The sequence below is a fragment of the Salarias fasciatus genome, chromosome 13, assembly GCF_902148845.1.
Source record: "Salarias fasciatus chromosome 13, fSalaFa1.1, whole genome shotgun sequence".
Taxonomy (NCBI): domain Eukaryota; kingdom Metazoa; phylum Chordata; class Actinopteri; order Blenniiformes; family Blenniidae; genus Salarias; species Salarias fasciatus.
Genome location: NC_043757.1, coordinates 15,744,854 through 15,768,202, shown reverse-complemented (window position 1 = coordinate 15,768,202; position 23,349 = coordinate 15,744,854). Strand labels below are relative to the sequence as shown.

The following is a 23,349-nucleotide window of genomic DNA, read 5'->3' as shown; positions in this document are numbered from 1 at the left end:
AAATTTGCAGCCGAGGCTTATGGACCGGTGGTGTTTGGAAGGGGACACGGTGCCGGTGATTTAGTGTTTGGAAACAGTGATACGGAGGTGCAGACGCTGGGAGTCAGTCTGATGAAGGGCAGAAGATGTGGCGGCGGCAGCAGCGGTGGAGAGGAGGTAGTAGTCAACTTCGATTGGATCCATATTCATGCCCATTGAAAATCAATGACCTCTCACTGCTTAGGGCTCAATTTTACCTTGAGTTCATCTTCAGCATCTAATGTCCCCTCCTGTCTTTCATCCCCTCCACTCACACTGCACCAAAACCCTCCTGCTTCTTTTGTCCTGCAGATCTCTGCTCGCTCCTTACGCTCGTCACTCTTACACTGTGAAAACGAGACATGCCATAAATGTGTATGTATATAGCATTGGAATGTCTTCAACAAGGCGTGATTTGGATCTGGATCTGTCTTTGTTTCTTTTCATTGTTTCAGTGTATAAATCGAAATATGTTCACTCCCCAGTCTCAGTAAGAGGAATAGAGAAATTGACTCAGGTAGTTAAATCTTCAGGCTTGTCTTAGTTTTTCCTGCATGCCATTATGGTAAAGCCATACAAGATAGCTGTATATAAGACAGAGTTATCCTTAAAGTCTATTTTTCTACATATAGCTTTCAAATATGTACATGTTTATGACTGAAAATGTCTCACTGTCATGCGTCTCTTACACACAAGATGCAGCATTAAAAGTTTACTTATCCTGTATAAGAAGAATAACGGCAAAGTGAACGCAGCTTTTCCAAAAAAGGCGAAAAAGAACAGTTTTATGTTTGTTTCTTGCAGAGCGAGATGAGAAGACTCCGAGAGCACTATCAGTCTTGTCATCTCACTCTCTGCAAGAAAGCCATCACATGTATTACCCCTCCAAAAAAAACAAAAAAAACCAGTCAATTTAATCCCTTAACAATTCCCAGCAGACCAGCTCATGAGTAGTGAAGTGAGCACATGTCGGCGATGTGAAGCCTGAAGCACCGGGAGGGTTCCCGCACGCCGCTGACGGCAGCGACACTACAAATGTAGAAAAAGTGCCAGACCCTGAGACGTCTGAGCGGGAGCATGGGCATGTTGTAGCAAATGAAACACTGTAGTTTTAATTTATTAGCGTTCCCCGGCTGTGTTATGTGTCCGAAGGGGAAGGCTTCACTGACAACTTTTCACGAATAATGACTCCGAAAAGATGTTGTTTGCAAACCTTGATTTTCCCTCTGAGACTTAAGGCCGCATCGGTAGAGGTCACAGGATTTCTCTTGTAGCGATCGGCTGCAACCTCACTGTCATTGTGTCAGTTAATGTGCACCAGGTTTTCCAAACAGAGCAGAAAATGAGAATCGAAGGACTGTGATGTTCACTTAAAATCGTTTCTCCACCAGAAACCCGCAGAAATTATCCAAGCGAATATGATACCCATCGCAGTGTTGTTTTAAGTCTATAACACATCGACCTTCTGAGACACTGAATATTGTATTTAGAGTAATGTTTGCTCACCTAAAATGCATGCGTGGCTTGAAATCAACTGCCTTACTTTTAGTCCTGCATATTACAAAAAAAAAAAATGTTCGTTATTAAAAAGATTCTAGTGTGTAGAGCTTGTGTGTTGTACTACACAATCCTTTTGCATTTTGCAAAGTTGATCTCCATTGATTGCAATGGCTTTAAGTGAACCACTGTCCTCTGTATCTCCTGTAAGAGGAAACAGGTGGTCTTTGCATTTACTGTATGTTTCTATTTGTTTACAGCAGAAATGCATCTTTAATGTGATTTGTTTTTGTTTGTTTCAGTGTAAAACAAAGCCATTTATTTTTTCATCAGTGCCAAAATTAGACCGAAAAAAAAAAAAGCAAAATTTAGACTTCAAGTTGTACATAACGTGCGTGAGCACATGCAACTGGGGTGACAGTGTTGCTGGATTTGCAGGAAAGCTGTCAGTGTTCATTTAACCTTAAATGATTGAAATCACCCCTGACGGCATTCACTGAAATTTCTTGTTCCTTAGGCAACAGCTCTTTGACTGTAAAGTAGATCCATTAAATGTCATGCTTCCGTGGCCATTACAAGCCCACAAATAAAACCATTTACTGAACATAAGACCAGGCTGGAGATGGTGTTTGCGGTAGTCTCATAAGTTAATGATGGTGCTAACAGCATTATCATTCATTCAGCGAATTTATCTGTAATCACAGTATGATGCAAAACACTTTGTTCCCTCCGGTGTCGGCCAAGGAAGAGTGCATGAGCTCTTTTGTATTTTGAGAATGTTAAAGCCACTGAAGAGAGAGAGAGGGGAAAAAAAAGTGTATTTACATTAATTTGGCTGGAGCACATTGAATAAGGCTGTTACCAGCAGGCAGGTAAACAGTCGAGTGGCTCTGCAATAGAATGATGTATTACTCGCTCTGCGTGGCTGCTTCTGATCTTTAACAAGAGTCACATTGCCGGCTTTGATCCGGGCTCAATTTTACGAGAACGCAGTACATGTGAGACGGGCCTTGGTTTCTCTTAAAAGGGCCGATGACGGGCGGTTTTCGGATTGTAATAAGTTCTCTGTTTAAAGGCTGCTTCTTGTCTCTGTGATACACGGTAATGTTGACCGCTCCACTGACATCAACAGATCTCGACAAATTGGTGTGTGTGTCTCACGTTGCTTGCATTATTGTGTAACATCCAGTTAATGTATGCAAATTTATTCTGTTTGCAAGTTGCACATTTATACCAATGATTGTACTTTTATATTTATGTAATTAAAAGTTAAGAATATATGAAGGAAAAATGGTTACATTAAACAGTGATATTTATTGAAATGTTTTTTTTTTTTAATTTGCTACCAATTTGTTGTCTTTTTTCCAATGATTCACTTTTTTTTTTAATAAGAAACATTCTGAGAACAAATGAAAGATGAACCAAAAAGCTGATGAGGATGAACAATATAAGTTATCTTTATTTAAATCTTGATTAATCCTTAAGGCTGAAGCAAACGGGAGGGATTTCAGACATGAGCTTGACCAGACGAAATGCGCGGCGATCTCAATCAGCTCCACCACCAACAATCAATTCCACAGGGTTTAGTCTAACTTAGGGTCACGGGGAGGGTGATGGCGCCGATCCCATCTGACAATGGGAGGGTACCGCTGGCACAGATGGACAGTCCGTCACACAGAGGGACAATCAGACACTCACATTCACACCCACAAACATTTCAGAGGAACCGTTTAATTTCAAATGCGCGTTTTTGTACTGTGGGATGAAACTGGAATACACCCATCAGCATTCATTCACACACCGACGGTGACAGATGACAGTAACAAGCAGCCACTGGGGGGGATCAGGCACGAGGGAAAACAAACCGTGAACACGCAAACTTGAATCGTGTCTTTTGTCCGAGAAGTTGAGGAAACTTAGGTGCCGAGTCAGAGGCTGTAGGGAAGTTCAAGTTTTATGATTAGAACTTGAATATAGACTCCATCTGACATTACTGAGGCGCAGAGTTCACAAATGACTTGAAATGACTCGTCTCATCACAGCTTCTCAGACAACAGCAGCGACTCCAGAAAGTTCGAGCGCAGCCAAGAAACACATAAAGTGTTTTATCCCCATAAAACTCAAACCAGTCATTTTTTTTTTTTTTGCACTTCAGCTTCTGAGGAATGAAAAAACGGGTTGGTGAGTTTTCGATGTGTTGGTAAGCAGAATATATTACCTTCGAAATCAAAAATATAGTCTCCCTGCAAGGCTATCTCATCTCATTCTCAAATAGTGAAGCAGCTTAAATGTTCTTTTTTTTTTTGCAAATAACACCTATCCCAAAAGTTTTATGACGTTTGTCACAACTTGCGCATTCAAGCAAGTCTGCAAACTGCAGAAACTCTGAGTTATAAAACTGATGCCAAGAAAAATAGAAAAAAAAAACCCTCAGTACTTAGCAAGTGTGCACTTGCCAGTTTATTCCAACAGCAAATGTGTTTTACAAAACGCTGAATTACATTTCTGAGAGAGAAAAAAAAGGGACAAGAGAGAAGGTTGAGCTTGTAGTCAATGATCTACACTGTGTTCCCTGATTGTCGATTGTTCTCTGTATGATAAAGTAACTTTCTTCCTCCTGACTCTTTCAGAACACAGAGGAGTGACTGAGAGCACCATGAAAACATCGTGTCTCTTCGGTAATGGCTGGATTAGGATGTTAGTCATAAAGGGAAACATTGCATTCATTATTGAAATGAGTCTGATCCCAGCATTATGCTGAAAAACAACATGCATTAATCGAACTGCGTAAGGGGTTAAGAGGAGACCCGCATACAGGAAACGTGCCACAAAGTTTCCTTTCTCCTGCAGGGGCATAAACAGTCCAGAGTTGTTGCTGAAGCTGTTAACACCCACCAGAATGATTGCTGTTTTCTTTCTCCTTATGCTCAACCACAAATAATTTTTAAGGCTTTTGTTCTGCTGGAATATCAGCCTGCTGCCAGACCTGCACAAAGTAACAAGAACTGCCTCTATTTCCCTTAAAGAAACGAAACAGGAATAAAGCCACTTTTACTGTCACACATCCAATTCAGCCTTTTCGCCCAGAAGAGTTCCTGGACTTAGACACTTATACAAGTAAAAAAAATAAAAAATCCTTTTCCGCATCTTTTCTCTGTTTCCCCTCTCCTCAATTGGCATACAAACAACCCTCTCTTTCACACCAGTGCTGTGTGAACAGCGAGATTATCCCACGGGGAGACGGGACTGCAGTTAAACCTCCAGCAGCAGCTGAAGTGCTTCCTCTGGGTCTCAGCTGGTGTCACAGACATGTGTCTCAATTCTCTCACTGCAGAACAAACCCCCATGATTCCCTGCAGTTTCTCACACGGCCTCTCTGCAGCTCTTCTCTTTTCTTTTCTTTTTTTTATTTTCTTTTTTGATTTAAGCCAGCAAAATTAAGACACTCCTCTTGCAATTGCAATCAGATAAATTATGCTGTCTTTACGTGAAGACGGAGACGCAGGGAAACCGCCGTTTTCCCACTCGCATTCATCAGATGTAATTCGTCTTCATTTAGCAATATCACAAGTGATTGGGCCGGCATGCCGTGGAGAGTCAGGACTTCTTGAAACCTCATCAGATTGAATACGTTGCACAATCAGTCTTGAGAGGAGTAAGTACTGACACACATTAATCCAGTCAGTTAGGTCAGTGCATCATTCAAGACAGGAGCATCTTCCACGAGTAAAAAGAATTCCATGGTTGAAGCAGAGGTGGTGTAGTGGCTTGGTGTTTTCTCCAGGCACCCTGTTTCCCACAGTTCAAAAGCATATATTTTAGTGTAACTGGTGGTTTTGTGTGTGTGAGTGTGTGTCTCCGGCCTTCACCCACAGCTGGGATTCGACTCCAGCTGGTTTGGTGAAACACTGATATGAGAGGTCTACTGTACGTCACTGTCAAAATTGTTTTCCCAAAACTATTAAAAATACATCAGCGAGCCGCGTTGCGTCTCACTGAGTGTTATGGTGATTAATTATGATTAATGTCAGCTGTGTAATTTATTGTGATTCAAACCAAACCTCAATATTCAGGGGCCATAATTAGTCACAAGAGCACCGAGTGTGGATTACTGTGCAGGAGGAAAATTAATTCTAACCAAAATTAATCCTGTTTTCTGCAGCCTCAGTACCCAGAACTACCAAACCCTGAAGGCAGCAAGCGAGGTCAAGGTTCAGACCAGTGAAAGGCGGTCTGAGGTAATAACAATCTGAAAAGCAAGGCAACAATCAAAAGCCATGAAAGACTTGTTAAAAAAAACAAAGGCACGAAGGACAAACTGGCAACAGACGTCAGGCACGACTCGACTCGCTCACATTTCCTATTCTGGGTGCACGAGAGCTTTCTGTCAGATAACCGTACAGTACACTGCGAGCGCACGCCCAGATGGTGTGCTCCAAACTGTCAACGGGATGAGTGTCAAACGTTGGACACTTCTCACGCTCAACTGTCACCGCGACACAGACGAGGAATCTGCAACCGTTGTCGAGCCAAATACCTCAAAAGACGGAGGACATGTGACTCCAGTGAAGAGAGTGTTAAAATAGCGTACAGGTGCAGCTACATTCAGTCCTTACATGAACTTCCATGTTAATCCCAGCCGACTATACTGACTTGGGCTGTTATTTTAAATACAAATAAATAGAAAAAAAAATCCCAATCTTAATCTTTCATATCTTGTTTATATTCTTAAAAAGAAACTTATTTCACACATCCTCCAAACCTTTTTAGACTTGAAATTGTGTATCAGCTCCCACCAACCTGTTTGTTTGGGATAATTCACTGTGTCTGCCACCATGGTAAAATCTCAGTGATTTTATTGTCTTTTTCTCATGCTGTTTCTTTTTTTTTTTTTTTTTTTAGTATCTACCAAATTTCCATTGAGACAACTCTGCTCAGTTGAGTGCACTAAGTCGTGTTACGCCACATGGCAGCGCATCGACGGGGCCAAACACTCTGAAACACAGCTGCAGGCCTGCGCTCACAAGAGGAGTGGAGATGGCAGAACACAGGTGGATCCATTTAGTGAGGAGTAACAACCAGGTGAGGCAAGAAAACCAAGAAGGCATCAAGACCAGTCAAACCAAGCCTGAAACAAGAGAAGTCCCAAAATCACAAGAGTCAAGCAGAAAACTAAAGTGTATCAGAAAACAGAAGCTTGTTGGGGAAATTCAGAATCATCGTGTGATCAAAATCAGGCTGAAGGTTTAGCAGTTTAAAATTTTAACCTCTTAAATTGTAGCAGTCTCCAGTAAAAACAGTGTTTTTAGATTGAGATTTTATGATTTAAAGAAGGAAAAATGGAGCTCCAAGATGTGTGTTTTTTGTTTTAATATCTTGTTTCTTTCCTACAACTGAAGTCTGAAACTAGGATTCATTACACTGATGGATTTTTCAGATCAATGAAGGATAAACCAAGGACTCTTGAATAATTTGTAGACCGAGCGCTGAACTGCGACTGGTAAGACTAAAACTGCTGTCGGTACGGATTTATATACCAAATTAACCACTATAATATTAGCACTAATTAGTCCGGTTACCTTTTAGTGTCCTCGGGCCATTTACCCTCACCAGTCTTAATTTAACTTATCACAAATAAACCACGTTAAGGCTCACTCTCACACACGCCCTTCATGTTGGCTGCTGTTTCATGAATCCACTGAGAATGTGCTGAAAACCCCTGCAGAGCTCCAACGCTGGCTAAAGAGACCGCGAGCACGTCTGAATTCAAAGTAGGGTCGGAAAATGAGAAGACATTGTGGACACAGGACATTTACATGTAAGTAGCGCTGAGCAGCCTGAATGATGAACCAATTACTCTTTAACATCTGCTCTTTCAATTACCAGGGAAGGGGATATTGAGGAAGGCAGAAAGAGAGGGGTTAACAGATAAGAGAAACCCACCAATTCAGTTAATGAAGTCTAATGTGATCTCTGCCTCAGATTAGACCGGAGCGGTGTTTACAATTGCAGAAATCCTTCAGTGTCAGCTCGCTTCTATGTAGTAAAGCGCCGAGTTCACAGCAGATAAAGTTTGCACAAATACGAAACCGAGCGAGAGGTGAGGAGAAAAGCTCTCAGCATTGAACGCTTCAGTGACTCAGAAGTGGAGGTGTAGAGCAAAATTCAGAAGGGTTCTTATCATCTAAAGTGGGAAAATAGGTCCAGTCTCCTAAAGAAAATAACCTTCCTGTGCATCAAAAAAAAAATCACTGCTGTCATCAAGCTTTACTCCTAAAGTAACATCATTTTTACACATGAGTGTGAGATTACTCATTTACATCGGAGTGAAAAAAAAAATAACCGTTTTCTTTTAGAGAAGCAGAAAATTTGAGGGAGTAAACGCAGTCAGACAGTCAAAATGACTCATTAGATTCTTAAGCACCTTTAACAATATCTAACATTCAGCTTTTTCGCATCCAATACAGAACCAACTATTGAACTGCCAGAGAATCTGACATCTTTTCTGCGGGGCTGCATTCAAAAGTCTTGACAGCGTAATAATACATTTATGTAAATTCCCCACAGTCACGGAGATTACGTTCAGACTGTTTATCTTTGTCTTATTTCATATCGCAGCTCTTTTGGTCGGCTGTTTATTATCAGTTGTGCATTTCATGGAAGCTGCAGGACTTCAGTGAAATTTACTTCTTCTTTCCTTCCAGCTTCTTCACTCTTTGACCCAATGAGGCTCGAAGCAAACTGATGGTGATGTAAAAAGGGGGTTTTCTGCAAAGATTAACTCAGTGTTAATTGTCTGACATCATGGTGATCTCCCCTTTGGCTCTGCGGAGCGTTTTACTGTCTTACACCTCATTGTTTTGATTCTTTTGTGCAGTGAAGTGCTTTGGTGCAGCATGATGTGACCTTTTGCCACTAATCTCTCTTTTCAATGCAGTCAGCAGATTCGTGGCAATAAAGAACAAGAGATTTCTGAGCAACTTCCACTTATTAGCTGAAGAAGTGTGATTCAGGTGGAGTGTCTCACATGAAGCTGCAAAGCAAACTTCCAGAAGCCATATAAACTATCCTGAAAAAAGTAAGAATCTTGTTTTGGTGTATTATTTCTCGCAATAAAACTTTGTAGAAATGAATTTGAAGTGGAAAGTGTGATAATTTTCCATGTTAATGAGGTCACACACGTGCATATGCGGTGAATATGTTGCCACATCTCCTCTGCCATCCCTAAACAGCTTTATGTTGCTGTGTCAAGTACCAGTCAGCAAATAATGTCTTTACTTTCAGTGCATAGTTTATCTGCACCAAAATATTCAGTTTATGAAAGCGTTGTATGATTAAAACAATAGAAATGACAGTGCCACTCAAGACTAAACATTTCTTTGAATTTAATGACTTTAAGATGAGAAGGGAATTCAAACAAAAGATGTTCTGAGGCAAAGACAAGTTCCCTTTGCTCTGTGATGGACAGTAAAAATAGATTTCGGAAAGGAGATGTCTAATTTGCTTTTGAATTGCAAATCAGTGTACGAAACATTGGCGCGTCTCAAGAGGAGATGCCGGAAAATACAGTCAGACATTTTTCTTGTTGGTACTTTATGGCTGAATTCTGCCTGTTTTATTTGTGTGGGTGCTCGAAATAACCTCGTTTGCAAAGACTCAGCCACTAAATGTATCTAAATTTAGACAAATTTTTCTCATACTGCACCAGAGGGAGGACAATACACTGCACGTTGGAATATCTTTTTCCAATTCTTCCCCAGTTTATTCAACACTAACACCGTCTGTCCCTCTGTCTGGAGGAGAAGATACCGTGGCTGGTGTAAAATCTGCTGACTGCACGATCACCCTGCTATCAGCAACTGCTCCCACTTCAGCTTCAGAATTAATGTGTGACTGAACCTTACAAATTTATAGTATTTCAATAAATCTCAGCGGAGTGGAGCTGTGCGACGTGACGAGACGCATTAGCTGTTTGCGTTAGGGCTTTTAATTGGGCTTTTAGGGTGAAGAAATAAATGGAAAAATGCAACGTTGTGATCATAAAAATCTGTCTTAATGGTGTAAAAGTGGTACCAGCAACAAAGACGGAGCCCGCTGTTTATCTGGTCACCTTATTAAGCAGCAGTGGAGAGGAAGGAGAGATGAGAGGAAGAAGGGAAAGGAAGGATGAGGGAAGGACTGAGTTTCTGTTTCATGTTGCCTCTTGCTCACGGTCCCAGCAGCGCTGGGGGAATTTCCTCATCAGTCTGCTGTGCTCTCCACATTATGCTAAGATGTGTCTCAGCTTTCTAACAGCGTTGATTAAGAGGCGGTTTGAGACACAAAAGAACATGCAGGGAGAGAATAAATTGTAAATAAAAATAATAAAAATGCTTTAATAGGTAAGGTGATGAAGATGCAGCGCATCAAAGGAAAATGAGAGAAACAGATGCAACAAGAGATTCTCCTGCTTCCCCTCTTCATTGCCTTTGCTTTATTCGCCACTGAAATATCTGCGGAGATGACAATCAAATTTAAGTACAACATTAATAATGCTGCTTTGAGGCATTTGCCTTTTTCTCATCAATTCTTCAAGGCGGCTCCTGCTGCGACAGAATCTCTCACAGGGAGGCAAACAATGTCAAGTGCTCCATTATTTTGACAGATTCCTCATCCTTACTTACACCAGGTTCTTAAAAAATGCTGCCAATATCTTAGAGGCATCAGGAAATGATAATAGCATCAAGGTAATAAGTACTGTTCTTTATCCGAGGCAACACAGGTCGCCACTAGCTTTGTCAAAACTGATGGACGCTACTTGGTGTATCGTCTTTCCAACCTGAAGAATTGTGTGCAGCACATACCAACATGCATCCATGCAAAGAAATATATTCAAGAAAATCAGAAGGGAAATATTTGAAACTATATTCTGTCATGGGCACATCACATAGTTATTCAGTTTGGTTGTTCCAACAGACTGCAGAAGGCAATAGTTTCAGAAGATGACATGTTTTTCTACTACACTATTATCACATCCACACATACGACGCAATGCAGATGTCTTTGGTAGTTTGGATGGTGGAGATGAAAACTGATTTCAAGGATAGGAGCAATACACAGAAGCTTTTCTGGATATTCTATCACTTCAACCAAAAATACATATGGCAGGGGGGAAATTATCTGTCCAAGCATGCTGCCGATTCTGTGATTTCCATGCATGGATAAAAAAATAATCTACAGTTCAGTTTGCTGCTAGGTGTTAAAAAACAGCTTTCTGACTGCATTCAAATGTAATTTAATATCGAAGGTGAGCATTTCCAGGATGTGGCTTTTCATTTGCAGCTCTTCAGCGTGGAAAGGTGGAGGTTTTTTTCTCTAACAGGACCAGTTCATGATGCAGTCAGATGAGGTGGGTGTATCTGCACTCGTGAATCTTGCCGGTGGCGGCTTTGATACCAGGTGATGGCCAGATCACCGGGGGCAGAACAAGCTGTAACAATCTTATTCAAGATAGCACTTCATATTTCCAGCTCACATCTTTTCTGAAAACACTTGACACAGCTCCATCAAGCGAGCCAACAAAAATGTCATCCACAAGGACCAATTTAGGAGGGTTTCTGTGCTCTGAATATGAATGTGTTGCAAGGTTTGGAGGTGAATTAACATTGCCCTCTGGTTTGGAATCCTATTGTAAGATTGTTAAAAAAAAAAAAAAAAAAACTAAGAAGAGAGGAGACACTTAACATAACTAAACACAGCCGTGGCTGCTCTACTGCATCACCCTTATCTGTGTGCCACTTTTTACACTCGAGATGCTACAAAAAACATATATAAAAATAAAATATACCAGGGCAAAGAGGAACAGATATTGAGGGTTATTTAAAGAAAACATTTAATTAGATTGTCAACTCTCTTTGGAATTGCATTTGTTCTTTTTCTTTGTCTTTGACCTTTAATAGGTAGAAGAAATTTGTGCTTTTAGCTGTAATAATGTAAAAACTCTAAACCTATTCCCATGTTGTTGTTTTTTTTTAATCGGAGTTTCTGGAAAGATATTTAGGAGCATTTCTGCTTCCAAAGGACAGTCTACTTCCACTGTTGTATTTTATTTTTTTTTTTTAAATTTACACTGTATTTTAATACTGTCCTAATTCTCTCTCATTTGAAGTTGCATTGCTGGATTTATTGTGTACAGGACTTATGGGGATCTACCAGCAAAAGCAAAGAGAACATTAAGAATCATATTTTCATTACCAGTAACTGACTTTTCTTTTTTTTTTTTTTTAAACTGGGCGCTAATTTAATGGTCCGCAGCACACAGCCTTAACATCAAGAGACTACTGAATATGGACTCATCCTCTTCCACTGTTGTTATTTTTAATGGAAAAGAGTTTGTGTGAAAAGTACAGGATTTAACAAGATTGTACTAATTATTCTAATTCTTCATGAGTATACTGAGAGCATGATCTAACAGAATGCGTATCTTGCCATCTATGTTTCTGTAAAAACTGACATGCGCATACACTTCGGAGTGAATGAGAGTGAACCGACCAAGCAGTAGTGACAGTGACAGCTGGCGCTCAAGACTAAGGACATCTACCGCATGACATAAAAGCTGTTTCTGTCTCCAAAATATATTATCTGCCGTCACTTCCCGACTCCTTTTGTCCTCTCATTTGTTGCACACAAAATAATGATGGAATCACTGCCTCAGACGTAAACAAGGACGGCTCCACTTTGGGGAAGCAAATGTAGCTCATGCTGCTGCTATTTATAAACTCAGACAAAATGCATGCGGGCTGCGCGGGGATATCATGGGAAGGAAAACATGCAAGTTAACTGATGACCCCTCACAGCTTTCACTTTGAGTGACCTGCAATTGGTACAATACCTGATGTCTTGAGTGTCATGAGCAGAGTGAAAACAACTTATGAGCCCATCTGCATGTTTCCGGCCCCAGGCACATCTGAATAAAAAACTTGTTTGATTGATGAAGCCTCAAGATGGCGACGCACCCTGAATGTGCCTTGGTTTAAACGCTCCAGGAATTCATCAGAGTGCAAATGAGCACAAGTACATGAGAGATTTCAGCAGTGTGGATGCCAAGCAGGAAAATAACAGCTTTATCAGCCTGAAACGAGCAGAGACACTTGCAACGAGCATTGTGTCACTTTGAGCTGAGTGTTTATTGAAATAAACTCTTGAAATCTGCTTTCGTACTGAGTGTTCTCTTCCACAGAGCTAGAGATGGAGACCGTGTTTTAACAATCACTGAAAGCCATCATAGATTATCTTACACATCGGGACAGAGGGTGTACACGCTGGTTCTGGAGGGGCGAGTTGTTTTCCAGCGTATTACAGCTACTGCTGCACTTCTCCACAGCTTACAAACCCCACAAACAGCTTGGCAGCCTCTCAACAACATACAACCTGATTTATGATTAGATATCACTCAACCTGGCAATTCTTCTGATAGGACGATGCATTCAGAAACTATTGGCGTCCATCTGTGAAGTAATTAGCAAAATGTAATAACATTTTGATCAAGCAGCAAGCTCATATAGAGACCTTCACCATTATATTTCAACATGTTACAGAAAGTGAGCACAAGGTGAAATAATGAAGTCGCAGTGAACTCCATTAATTGGCCTCACACGTCAGCTGTCACGCTGTTAAGTATTTATTGGACATTTCACTGTAAAGAAGTCACTGGTAATATTATTAAAAAATACCTGAGCTTCTCTCATCAAGACAAGCCAAAATGTCTGTGGTTAAAAAAAGCCTTTGTTCGCTTCAGGAAATTTTTTTGTCCCTAGTAATTAGCTGCTCTTCCACAGACTACTGCTTCCTGCAAAGCTGAAAGCTTCTCAGGAAAGAGGTGAGGAACTTCCTTCTTTCTCTCTGGAGTATGGAACTTCTTTAATTATATACTGCTGCAAGCACAACTAGCTGCAATAAATGCTGCTGAATGTCATTTTGCTAACTGTGGGTGTTTTTTTTTGTTTTTTTGTTTTTTTTTAAATGGAGGTTTACATTTCACAGCAGTATCTGGCTTTGCCTAATAGGTGCCATGACTAAGACGGTCCAGTTGTGGTGAAGAGAAAGATCTTATTCAGGGTGTGTTCATTCTGCTCAAATTCATGTTTTCTGATTTGTTCGGGTAAATAAAGGCTGACTGAATGAATACAGATAATCACATCCACTCCTGTGTATGGTTTTATAATGCTTTCCTAATTAGATGTTTTCTATCACCCACACACCATATGCCAAAAAGTCACATGTAGGTGGATATTCAATTGTTGTGAATATGTGAGGCCACGCTTATTTTCTAAGGGCAAAATTGTGATCTGCTTACACAATATTTCCACTACAAACATCAATATGTGCAGTGAAGCATTTGAATGCATCCGTGCTTGCAAGAACAAGTCGAGGAGGTTGTTGACATCTCAGCTTTTTTTTTTTAAATGAATAGTTGCTCATTCTTGTATAATATTAAGCTATTTTTTAATCATACATTTCTAAGAGATAGGGACTTTTGATATGGTGTGACTGCCTAAGGGCTGGACTGTGATATTCTGCCTTCCTCTCTTACTGGCTCTGGTGTTTCTGTTGCAGGTAGCTGTGGGTGGAGCTTACCTGAGAGCTGCAGTGAAGCAGCACACCTGAGCAGGCTGGGCTCAGGAAGCTAAAAACCTCAGATGCACTGCACCTTCAGTCTCTCTCCTCTGACCTGCAGACTTGCTTCTTCTTTGATTGGATATTTTGTTCCAGGACTCATGCACGTTTACACTCAGTCACACACTCACACACTTGACACTACACACACATTACTGATCCTCTCTTCATGGTTTTTTTTTTTTTTTTTTTTTTTTTTTTAACCCTGCAGACCATGTAAGGTCTTCCTCGTCATCTTCTTCACTCTTTTGAGCCAGGTTGTAACGATGGCCATAAACCACGTTAACTTATCAGCACAAACATCATATTTAGAATAATGAAGAGAGGGACTGCTGAGTGGAATAATAATAATAATAATAATTTTTTTTTTTTTTTTTAGTTCCAGAGACGGTTGTTTGTGTCATCTCAATGAACAAGGGCCATCATTAATGAGAACTGCAGTAGTTTGCTGCTCTCTGCTGGTAGTGAATAACTGGTACAGATGACAGAACTAGGGAATTACATTTGAGACGTCTGTAAGCCGCGTTGGCTGCAGGGACTCCTCAGGTTAATGTTTGTTTGTTTGTTTGTTTGTTTGTTTATGCACTGACAAAATAATATTAATCCATCAATTTTTATATATATCAGTCAAATTTAGCAGTTCACTTTAGATAAGTGAAGCTGAAATCATTAAATACCCAAAACGTGCAATTTTTTTTTATCTGTACTTATTTAAAAAGTATCAAAAGAAATTGTCTGAGTTAATTAACTCAACTATATATTTGTCACAGTTGTTACAAGAGCCCTTAAAAAAGTTTCGTGTTAAATGTTAATAACAGGAAAAATATAACCTGAAATAACATGTTATTTATTGAAAGTGGTATAGTTAATGTTATAGCAATTTTAGTGACAATTCTAAAAAATGGATTGGAAAAAGAGACAAAGGACCAAAAGGCCTAGAAATTCATTGGCACAAATCAAAAACAAGCACACAAGTATTGTATTTGACAACAAATCAGGTTAATCAATAACTGAACACATCCTCACAGATGTAAATGTATATAAGTTTCATCATCTTCGATGTAAAACTGCAAAGATTTAATGATCCATTCACTTGCAAACTATAAGTTTGAAAAAAGACGAAGAGAAGCAGAACACATCTTTGTTTTAAAGGTCTTGTAATTTGACCACAAACTCTACACAAATGCTAACAAACTTTGCTAAAAGTTGTGAATAATTTGTTGAAGAGAGGTTGGGGACAGCATCACTTCTTCACCCAGAGTTAACAGTGAAATGTATTTAGCTTAGTTTGATCTTTTTGAATTTTTTTTAAGAACTCAAAAGATTTCAATGAAAATGTATACTTAATGTCTATTTGAGGCAAATATTTAAAAATCAGTCATTTTCACTAATAATTAGCAAGAATGGACTGATTGACATATAACAGATGTTCATGTTGAGTGTTATTTTAAAACAGGATTCACTTCGTGTTTTATTTGATTTTGAGCACAGTTTGCTCCAACAATGGAGTACTGAAAAGGTAAAATTGAAAACTTTTGTTCCGTGTTTGTATGTTTACAACTTCTGTCAAATAAAGCTTTTTTGAGTAAAAAAAAAAACAAAAAAAAACAAGGAAGAGAGGACAAACTGAGCGCCAACAACATGGCCAACAAGAGAAGCTGTGTTTGGGTCACGTGGTTTCCACATGACAGTGTTCTTGCTTGTGATTGGCTGATTCCGTTCACCACGCCTACCACGTTACACGCCTGTATTTCCCGCGAACTGGTGCCACTCGCGCCGACTGGATGCTAGGCTACAGCAGAGGCGTCTGCCACATATGGTTACCTTCAAAACTGCGTAAAAATAAGCTCTTAATCTAGAACTCATGGCGAAGCAAAGCTCACTTTTCAGCTTTTTCACCAAGTCCCCGCCGCCGGTCGCCAAGCCGAAGCCGAAGCCGAATCCCTCTCCTACGGAGGCGGACCTGCCTTCCTCCGTGAAGAAGTCCAACTCCTCTCCGAAGGAACAAGCGAACGAAACTCCGCAGAAACACAAGACCCAGACAGCCAAACAGAAAAGCGCCTCCAAAGCTTCGAGCGGCGGGTTAAAGAAACTTTTTGGCGACAAGGCGTCAGCTGCCAAAGACAGGTGAGATGGTGAAGGGAGCCGACTAATGGCTGGAGCCACGCTTTGCTCTTCACCTGCTTTCAGCCTCCAGAACACAGAAATGAAAACAACACTGTGTTTCCGTGCACACAGAGACCCCAGGCGTAAGGTTAAACGTACACATTGTTTGCTTTTGTGTGTAGTATCATCGTGTTTGCTGCTGCATTAAATAGGTCACATAACAGTCGCACGTGGACTGACTTCACCCGCTAAGCTTTTAATGGTGACATTTTTCAGATGAAGAAATGAAGCTGTTTGGGTCTGAGATTTATCCCATGACCAAATTGTAACGATGGGACGAACACCGACACTGTGCTAAACTGTCCAGACTTCAAGTTACATTTTATAAGTCATTTCAATGCTTTATCAACAGTAGAAATCAGATTAAAGACATTTAGTTATTCCTTTGGCAATGTATATAAACCTGCACTGTTAATTTATTTGAAAAAATGTAAGACGTAGTAATTACTCTGTTTTAAGAATGATAAAGTTATTAGCAATAGAAAATTCACTTCAGTGGATCTGAGCATTAATTCAGATTGTGTGTGAATTTGCCTTAACACTTTAAAACTGCAACTCCAATTCCCCTAAGAGTCTATCCAATACAAATAAAAGGTTAGAGCAATAATTTACAAATATCCTAAACTTATGTGAAATATATTCAGGCAACACCGGAGCTCAACTTCAAAATGAGCTAGTAAGTGTCTGTTAATAGCTGGCATCTCAATTATGTTTTATGCATGCAGTGTATGCTGTTTGGGAAATAATGTTGCAGATTATATGATATAAGTTGCATTCAAATATGACTGAGGTTATTTATTTGGAAAGAAATACACGTTAAGTACATGCCCAAAGTCAAGACTTGTAGGTTCACAGTAATGTGAACACTTTATTTTCACTTTACCTTCATCCATGCTTGTGTGTTTGTTTATTTTTCTCACTTTCAGCACCCCAGCATGCCCCTTCACTGCAGGTGCTCTGGTGTGGGCCAAGCTGGAGGGACACCCCTGGTGGCCGTGCATGGTGGTACCCCAGCCTCTGACTGGGCAGCAGATGAGGGGCCAGGGCCGTGAGCAGCGCATACACGTTCACTTCTTTGACGAACCTCCCACTAGAGGATGGGTCAGCTCCAAATATGTCCGAGAATACCAAGGTTGGCTTCTGTGAATCCTCTGAAATCTTACAGTGGTCAGGCTGGGGTTGACTGTTTTAACATGGTGTTACTGTTTCTACTGTCACAGGCTCGGACAGCAGTGATGCTAAAACTGGGGGGATGTTCTTCAGCGGTAAACCTGTAATCCGCCGTGCTATGGAGCTTGCCGATGAAGTGATGTTTGAAAGCCCTGAGAAGAGATTGAAGATGCCTCTCTGCATGGATCCATCTGATGATGAAGAGGACGATGAAGATGATGATGAAATGGAGGTGACATGTTGTATATTTTTGACTGGCACAACCATAGATCGTTACATTTAAAACCTTTAAAACTGATGTGACGTGTTAATTTTTGAAGAGAAAAAAGGGATGCTTCTACTTCACATGAAAGAGTACAATTATTTTCCACAGAAAACCACTTTTAATGCTTACAATATTGATGTTTATTAATCTTGAAAGAGTCTTCATGAAGATTGAGTTTCTCCTTTCTCATCACCTCTATCGGAATTCTGTCATCTTTTTCCTTTTTTTCTCTCTCCAGCTTGACAACTCATCAGTGACTGATGATGAGCAGGTCAGTGATGTAGATGAAAAGAAAACTGAGAGCACGAAGGCATCCAGAGCCAGTCGGCGTTCATCCCGAGCATCGACAGAAAAAGGAAGCAAACCCAAACGTCGGCGCATCATCGTAGCTTCGGACAGCGATGGCTCAGAGGATGAGTTTAAACCAGAGCAGGCTGCATCCAGCAGTGAGGAGGAGGAGGAGGAAGAGGCTGTGGCGAGCAGTGAAGAGGAGAGCGTTGAAGAGTCAGAGGCGGAAAGCCCCGTCAAGCCTGTTAAGCGTAAGCGGCCTGCAGACAAGCCTGCAAAAGCTCCTGCCGCTCCCTTTGCTGGACCCAAACGGGCTCAACCAGCAGTAGCTGCAGACACTAAGTCCCGTTTGTCGGCCTTCTCCGCACCCGACACCTTCGAGAGCCAAGCCAGTGGGCCGGGGGCCGCCGGGGCCACAACGGTCTGGGACCACGAGAAACTGGAGTGGCTGCAGGACGGCAGGAGAAAAGACCGTCGGAGGCGGCGGCAGTCCGAGGACGATTACGATCCGTCCACCCTTTACGTGCCCGAAGACTTCCAAAACAGAAACACTCCTGGGATGCGCCGGTGGTGGCAGCTCAAATCTGAAATGTTTGACACAGTGATCTTCTACAAGGTGGGGAAGTTTTATGAACTCTACCACATGGACGCTGTGATCGGAGTCAACGAGCTGGGACTGACGTTCATGAAGGGCACCTGGGCGCATTCAGGCTTCCCAGAGATCGGCTTCGCGCGTTTCTCAGACGTTCTGGTCCAGAAAGGCTACAAGGTGGCTCGAGTGGAGCAGACAGAGACCCCAGAGATGATGGAAGCGCGTTGTAAGACTTTGGCGAAGCCCACCAAATTTGACCGCGTCGTGAAAAGAGAAGTGTGCCGGATTATCACGCGCGGAACCCAAACGTACAGCGTCTTAGACGGCGCGCCGTCAGAGAGCCAGAGCAAGTTCCTTCTGAGCTTGAAAGAGAAAGCTGAAGAGGAGAGCTCCGGCCGTTCCCGCATGTATGGAGTCTGCTTCGTGGATACGTCCGTGGGTTACTTCCACGTGGGCCAGTTCCAGGATGACCGGCACTGCTCTCGCCTGCGCACCCTGATAGCACACTTCCCCCCAGCCGAGGTCCTCTACGAAAGGGGGAACCCATCCGCGGAAACGCGCAAAATACTCAAAGCATCGCTGTCGTCCGCTCTGCAGGAAGGGCTGAATGCAGGGACGCAGTTCTGGGATGCTCAGAAGACGCTGAAAACCCTCTCCGAAGAAGATTACTTTAAAGAGAGCTCTGGCAAAGAGCAGGGCTCAGGGAACGGTTTTCTTCCTGCTCTCCTGAGAAACATGACCTCAGAGAGTGATTCACTGTGCCTCACCCCCAAGGAGGGCTATGAACTGGCTCTGTCAGCCTTTGGTGGGTGCATATTCTACCTGAAGAAGTGTCTGGTGGACCAGGAGTTGTTGTCGATGGCTAATTTTGAAGAGTATGTCCCTGTTGACGTTGAGATGGAGAAAGCAGTGGGACCGGCCAGCTTCTTCGCTCAGACCCGTCAGAGGATGGTGCTTGACGGAGTCACTCTGGCAAACTTGGAAATCTTTCAGAATGGGTCCGGAGGAACAGAAGGCACGCTGCTGGAGCGTCTGGACACCTGCTCCGCTCCGTTTGGAAAGAGGCTGCTGAAGCAGTGGCTCTGTGCTCCTCTGTGCAACCCGGCGTCCATCAGAGACAGGCTGGACGCAGTGGAGGACCTGATGGCCGCTCAGGCCCAGGCCACCGACGCCACGGAGCTGCTCAAGAAGCTCCCCGACCTGGAGCGCCTCCTGAGCAAAATCCACAGCATCGGCATTCTGAAGGGCCAGGAGCACCCCGACAGCAGGGCGGTTCTCTACGAGGAGGTCACCTACAGCAAGCGCAAGATCGCAGACTTCCTGTCAGCACTGGAAGGGTTTAAAACCATGCAAGAGATCATCTCCTGTTTCGAACCAGTGTTGGGCGAATTTCGTTCTACTCTGCTTCCTCAGCTTGTCACTCTGAAGGGTGAAAAGAAGGGCCTCTTTCCTGACCTCTCTGGCGAGCTCAAGCGCTGGGATACAGCTTTCGACCACCAGAAAGCCCGCAGCACCGGCGTCATCACTCCTAAAGCCGGCTTCGACCCGGAGTACGACCAGGCTCTGACCGAGGTCAAGAACCGCGAACGGGAGCTGATGGACTACCTGGACAGACAGAAGAAGAGGCTGGGCTGCAAAAGCGTGTCCTACTGGGGCACCGGTCGCAACCGCTACCAGCTGGAGGTTCCCGAGAGCGTCTCCGAGAGGAACATCCCCGAGGAATACGAAGTGAAGTCCACAAAGAAAGGCTGGAAGCGTTACGTGACGAAGGAGACCGAGCGGCTGTTTTCAGAGCTGCAAAGCTTTGAGGAGAAGAGGGACGCGGCGCTGAAAGACTGCATGAGGAGGCTCTTCTACAACTTCGACAAGAATTACAGCGACTGGAAGACTGGTGTGGAGTGCATGGCAGTGCTGGGTAATCATTCTAAACTCTCTCTTTTTTTGATTTTGTTGTTGACTCTGAACGTTGTTTTGTGGGCCTGTAAAGAACATTGCAGGTGTCTGTTCCGAATACATTTCCTGCAGCTGTTGGAGATAAACTTCCGTAATACGTATTTAACGTGCGGTTGGAGCGCCACTCCTGAGCGCCGGTTTAGAAATGAGATTGTCACTGAGCGATTATTCCATATGAAATGTGGATATCTTCACTCTAATTAGTTTGTTTTCCACCATTAGGGAAATTGTATGGCTGTGTTTATTCCTGACAGAAGGAGGCATAATGGTGCAGTTTATTACCAATTTCGAGCGCAGCAACATAACGCGAGTATAATGTGTTTTTTGCACCACTGCGGCCTCCCTCAGACACAGGTCTGCGGCAACCTATTTAGTTTTAACAGCGCTGAGCTGCGAAATGCTCCCCTGAAATCACTGAGCGCGAGCCATAAATCAGGATTTCTTTGCAAGCGTTTTAAAAACTGGATATTTGAATATTTAGTATTTCCTGAGCTTTATGAACAACAAAAAAAAAAACCGTGTCGTTTGTTTCTCGCAGATGTGTTGCTGGCCCTGTCGCGCTACAGCCAGGGCGGAGACGGGCCGATGGCCCGGCCACAGGTGATCCTCCCTGAGGACGGCGCGCAGGCGGCGCCCTTCATCGACATCACCGGATCTCGCCACCCGTGCGTCACCAAGACCTTTTTCGGCGACGACTTCATACCAAATGACATCTCCATCGGCTGCCCTGGCAGCAGTGAGGCTGATGAGGGGGGGAGTCGGGCCTCCTGTGTTCTGGTGACGGGGCCGAACATGGGCGGGAAGTCCACCCTCATGAGACAGGTTGGTCAGTTGTAGAGGAGACGCTTTACTGTGAAGATCCGTCTCTTGTTGCCCGTCCTCTGATTTTCTGCTTCCTTCTTTTCCCCCAGTGTGGACTCGTGATCATTCTCGCCCAGCTGGGTTGCTACGTTCCAGCCGAGAGCGTCCGCTTCACGCCGGTCGACAGGGTGTTCACACGGCTCGGGGCCTCCGACCGCATCATGGCCGGTGAGCTCACGTTCTCCTTCGGCGAACACGAAACGTGAATTCTGCACTTCCACAGCCTGGAGAAAACTCTCACTGTGCTTTGTCTCTGACAGGAGAAAGCACGTTCTTCGTGGAGCTGAGCGAGACGGCCAGCATCCTGCACCACGCCACCCAACACTCTCTTGTGCTCCTGGATGAATTAGGCAAGCTTTCCTCAGTATTCAGAGGATATTAGAAGGTCTTTCACTGTCGGTATTCCAGAGCACCCTCACTCAGCTGCTGGCCGTTTGCAGGTCGGGGCACGGCCACGTACGACGGCACGGCGATCGCCAGCGCCGTCGTTAAAGAGCTGGCAGAGAAGATCTGCTGCCGGACCCTCTTCTCCACACATTACCACTCCCTGGTGGAGGACTACGCAAACAACAGCGCCGTGCGTTTGGGCCACATGGTGAGAAAAGTGGAGTTAATTATGTACAACCTAAATTCTACTCATTTTTCTGCCAGAATGAAGCGACTCTCTCAAGTCAAAACATTGCAAGTCACATATTGCATCCAGCAGCTACAAATGAAAATTGATCAGTGTCGTATTCAATGCGCTGGTTCAATGCCTCTTTGTTCGTCGCTCTCAGGCGTGCATGGTGGAGAACGAGTGCGAGGATCCGAGTCAGGAGACCATCACGTTCCTCTACAAGTTCATCTCCGGCGCTTGTCCGAAGAGCTACGGGTTCAACGCCGCTCGGCTGGCCGGCCTGCCCGAGGAGGTCATCCAGTCAGGACACAGAAAGGCCAGAGAGTTTGAGAAGAACACCATCAGCCTCCGACTGTTCAAGTGGGTGTCAGCTGTGGCGTGACGCGTGAAGTTATCTCCATTCAAAGGAATCTCATTATTTCTCATTTTCCAGGAAGCTGTGCCAGTTTGCTGAAGATCCTTCACTGGACGCCACAACCCTCACCTCTCTGGTTCAGATGCTTAACACTCTGTAATGTGGAAGCAGACATCGATGATTTATTTTTTTTGGAGATGTCGACACTTTGCGGGGGGAGAAAAAAAACACTACTGTTGTGATCTAATAAAGTTTATTTTTAAAAAATGACAATGTTTCACCTAGGAAATTAAACCCTTTTAATTCACGCTAGCGCCTACATAACGGTTATTGAATACTTCACAATATATTAAGTCTAGATGTTATGATACATGCATACATTTCAGTCTGTATGAGAACCCACAATCACCAGTACACATGAATGAGGGGGGAGGAGGAATGGGGGGGGGGGCAATGAAACCATAAAGCGCTGTGTATAGATACTTGTCTCAGCTTCAGTAGAGTAAAAAGCCTTTTTATATTCTCCAGCAGCATTGGCAGACAATGGAATAACATCAAAAGGTGTGCTTTCACAGGACTTTTTTTTTACACTTGGTGAACCCATTTGAAGTCAGATACAGAGAAAATTGTATCACTGGACCACGAAGCAGCATATCAGTTCAACAACAAACCAAATGTACACAGATTACAGTATCTTAATAATCCCACTTACAGTTTAACAGGTGTAACCAGCCAGCGCCCTCTACTCCCACCAGCAGTGTGATTTGTTCATTAACGAGCAACAGAAGAAGCTGACCTGATAATTCATGGATTTCTCTGGCAGCAAGAGGGTAAAAACCTGTACTGACGTTTACCCCACAGACCTTGTAACTGGGTCTTGCGTGACAGGGTAACAAGGAACTGAAACAAAATGC

At 43.0% G+C, this 23,349-nt stretch overlaps 1 protein-coding gene across 2 annotated transcripts; it reads left to right on the top strand.

The window, feature by feature from the left end:
- Positions 1-13,359: 13,359 nt before the first annotated feature.
- Positions 13,360-22,852, top strand: msh6 (mutS homolog 6 (E. coli)). 2 transcript variants are annotated; one of them, XM_030106131.1, is made up of 11 exons: positions 13,360-13,372; positions 16,029-16,296; positions 17,259-17,467; positions 17,556-17,737; positions 18,009-20,565; positions 21,142-21,425; positions 21,515-21,632; positions 21,725-21,814; positions 21,905-22,059; positions 22,241-22,440; positions 22,514-22,852. In XM_030106131.1, exons 2-11 carry the CDS (start codon positions 16,034-16,036, stop codon positions 22,593-22,595), a joined length of 4,140 nt encoding a protein of 1,379 aa, XP_029961991.1. In that variant the 5' UTR covers positions 13,360-13,372; positions 16,029-16,033; the 3' UTR covers positions 22,596-22,852. The 2 variants fall into 2 exon arrangements, with proteins under 2 accessions (XP_029961991.1, XP_029961992.1); XM_030106132.1 differs by lacking the exon at positions 13,360-13,372 and having other exon boundaries at positions 15,958-16,296; positions 17,262-17,467.
- The last annotated feature ends 497 nt before the right edge of the window (positions 22,853-23,349 follow it).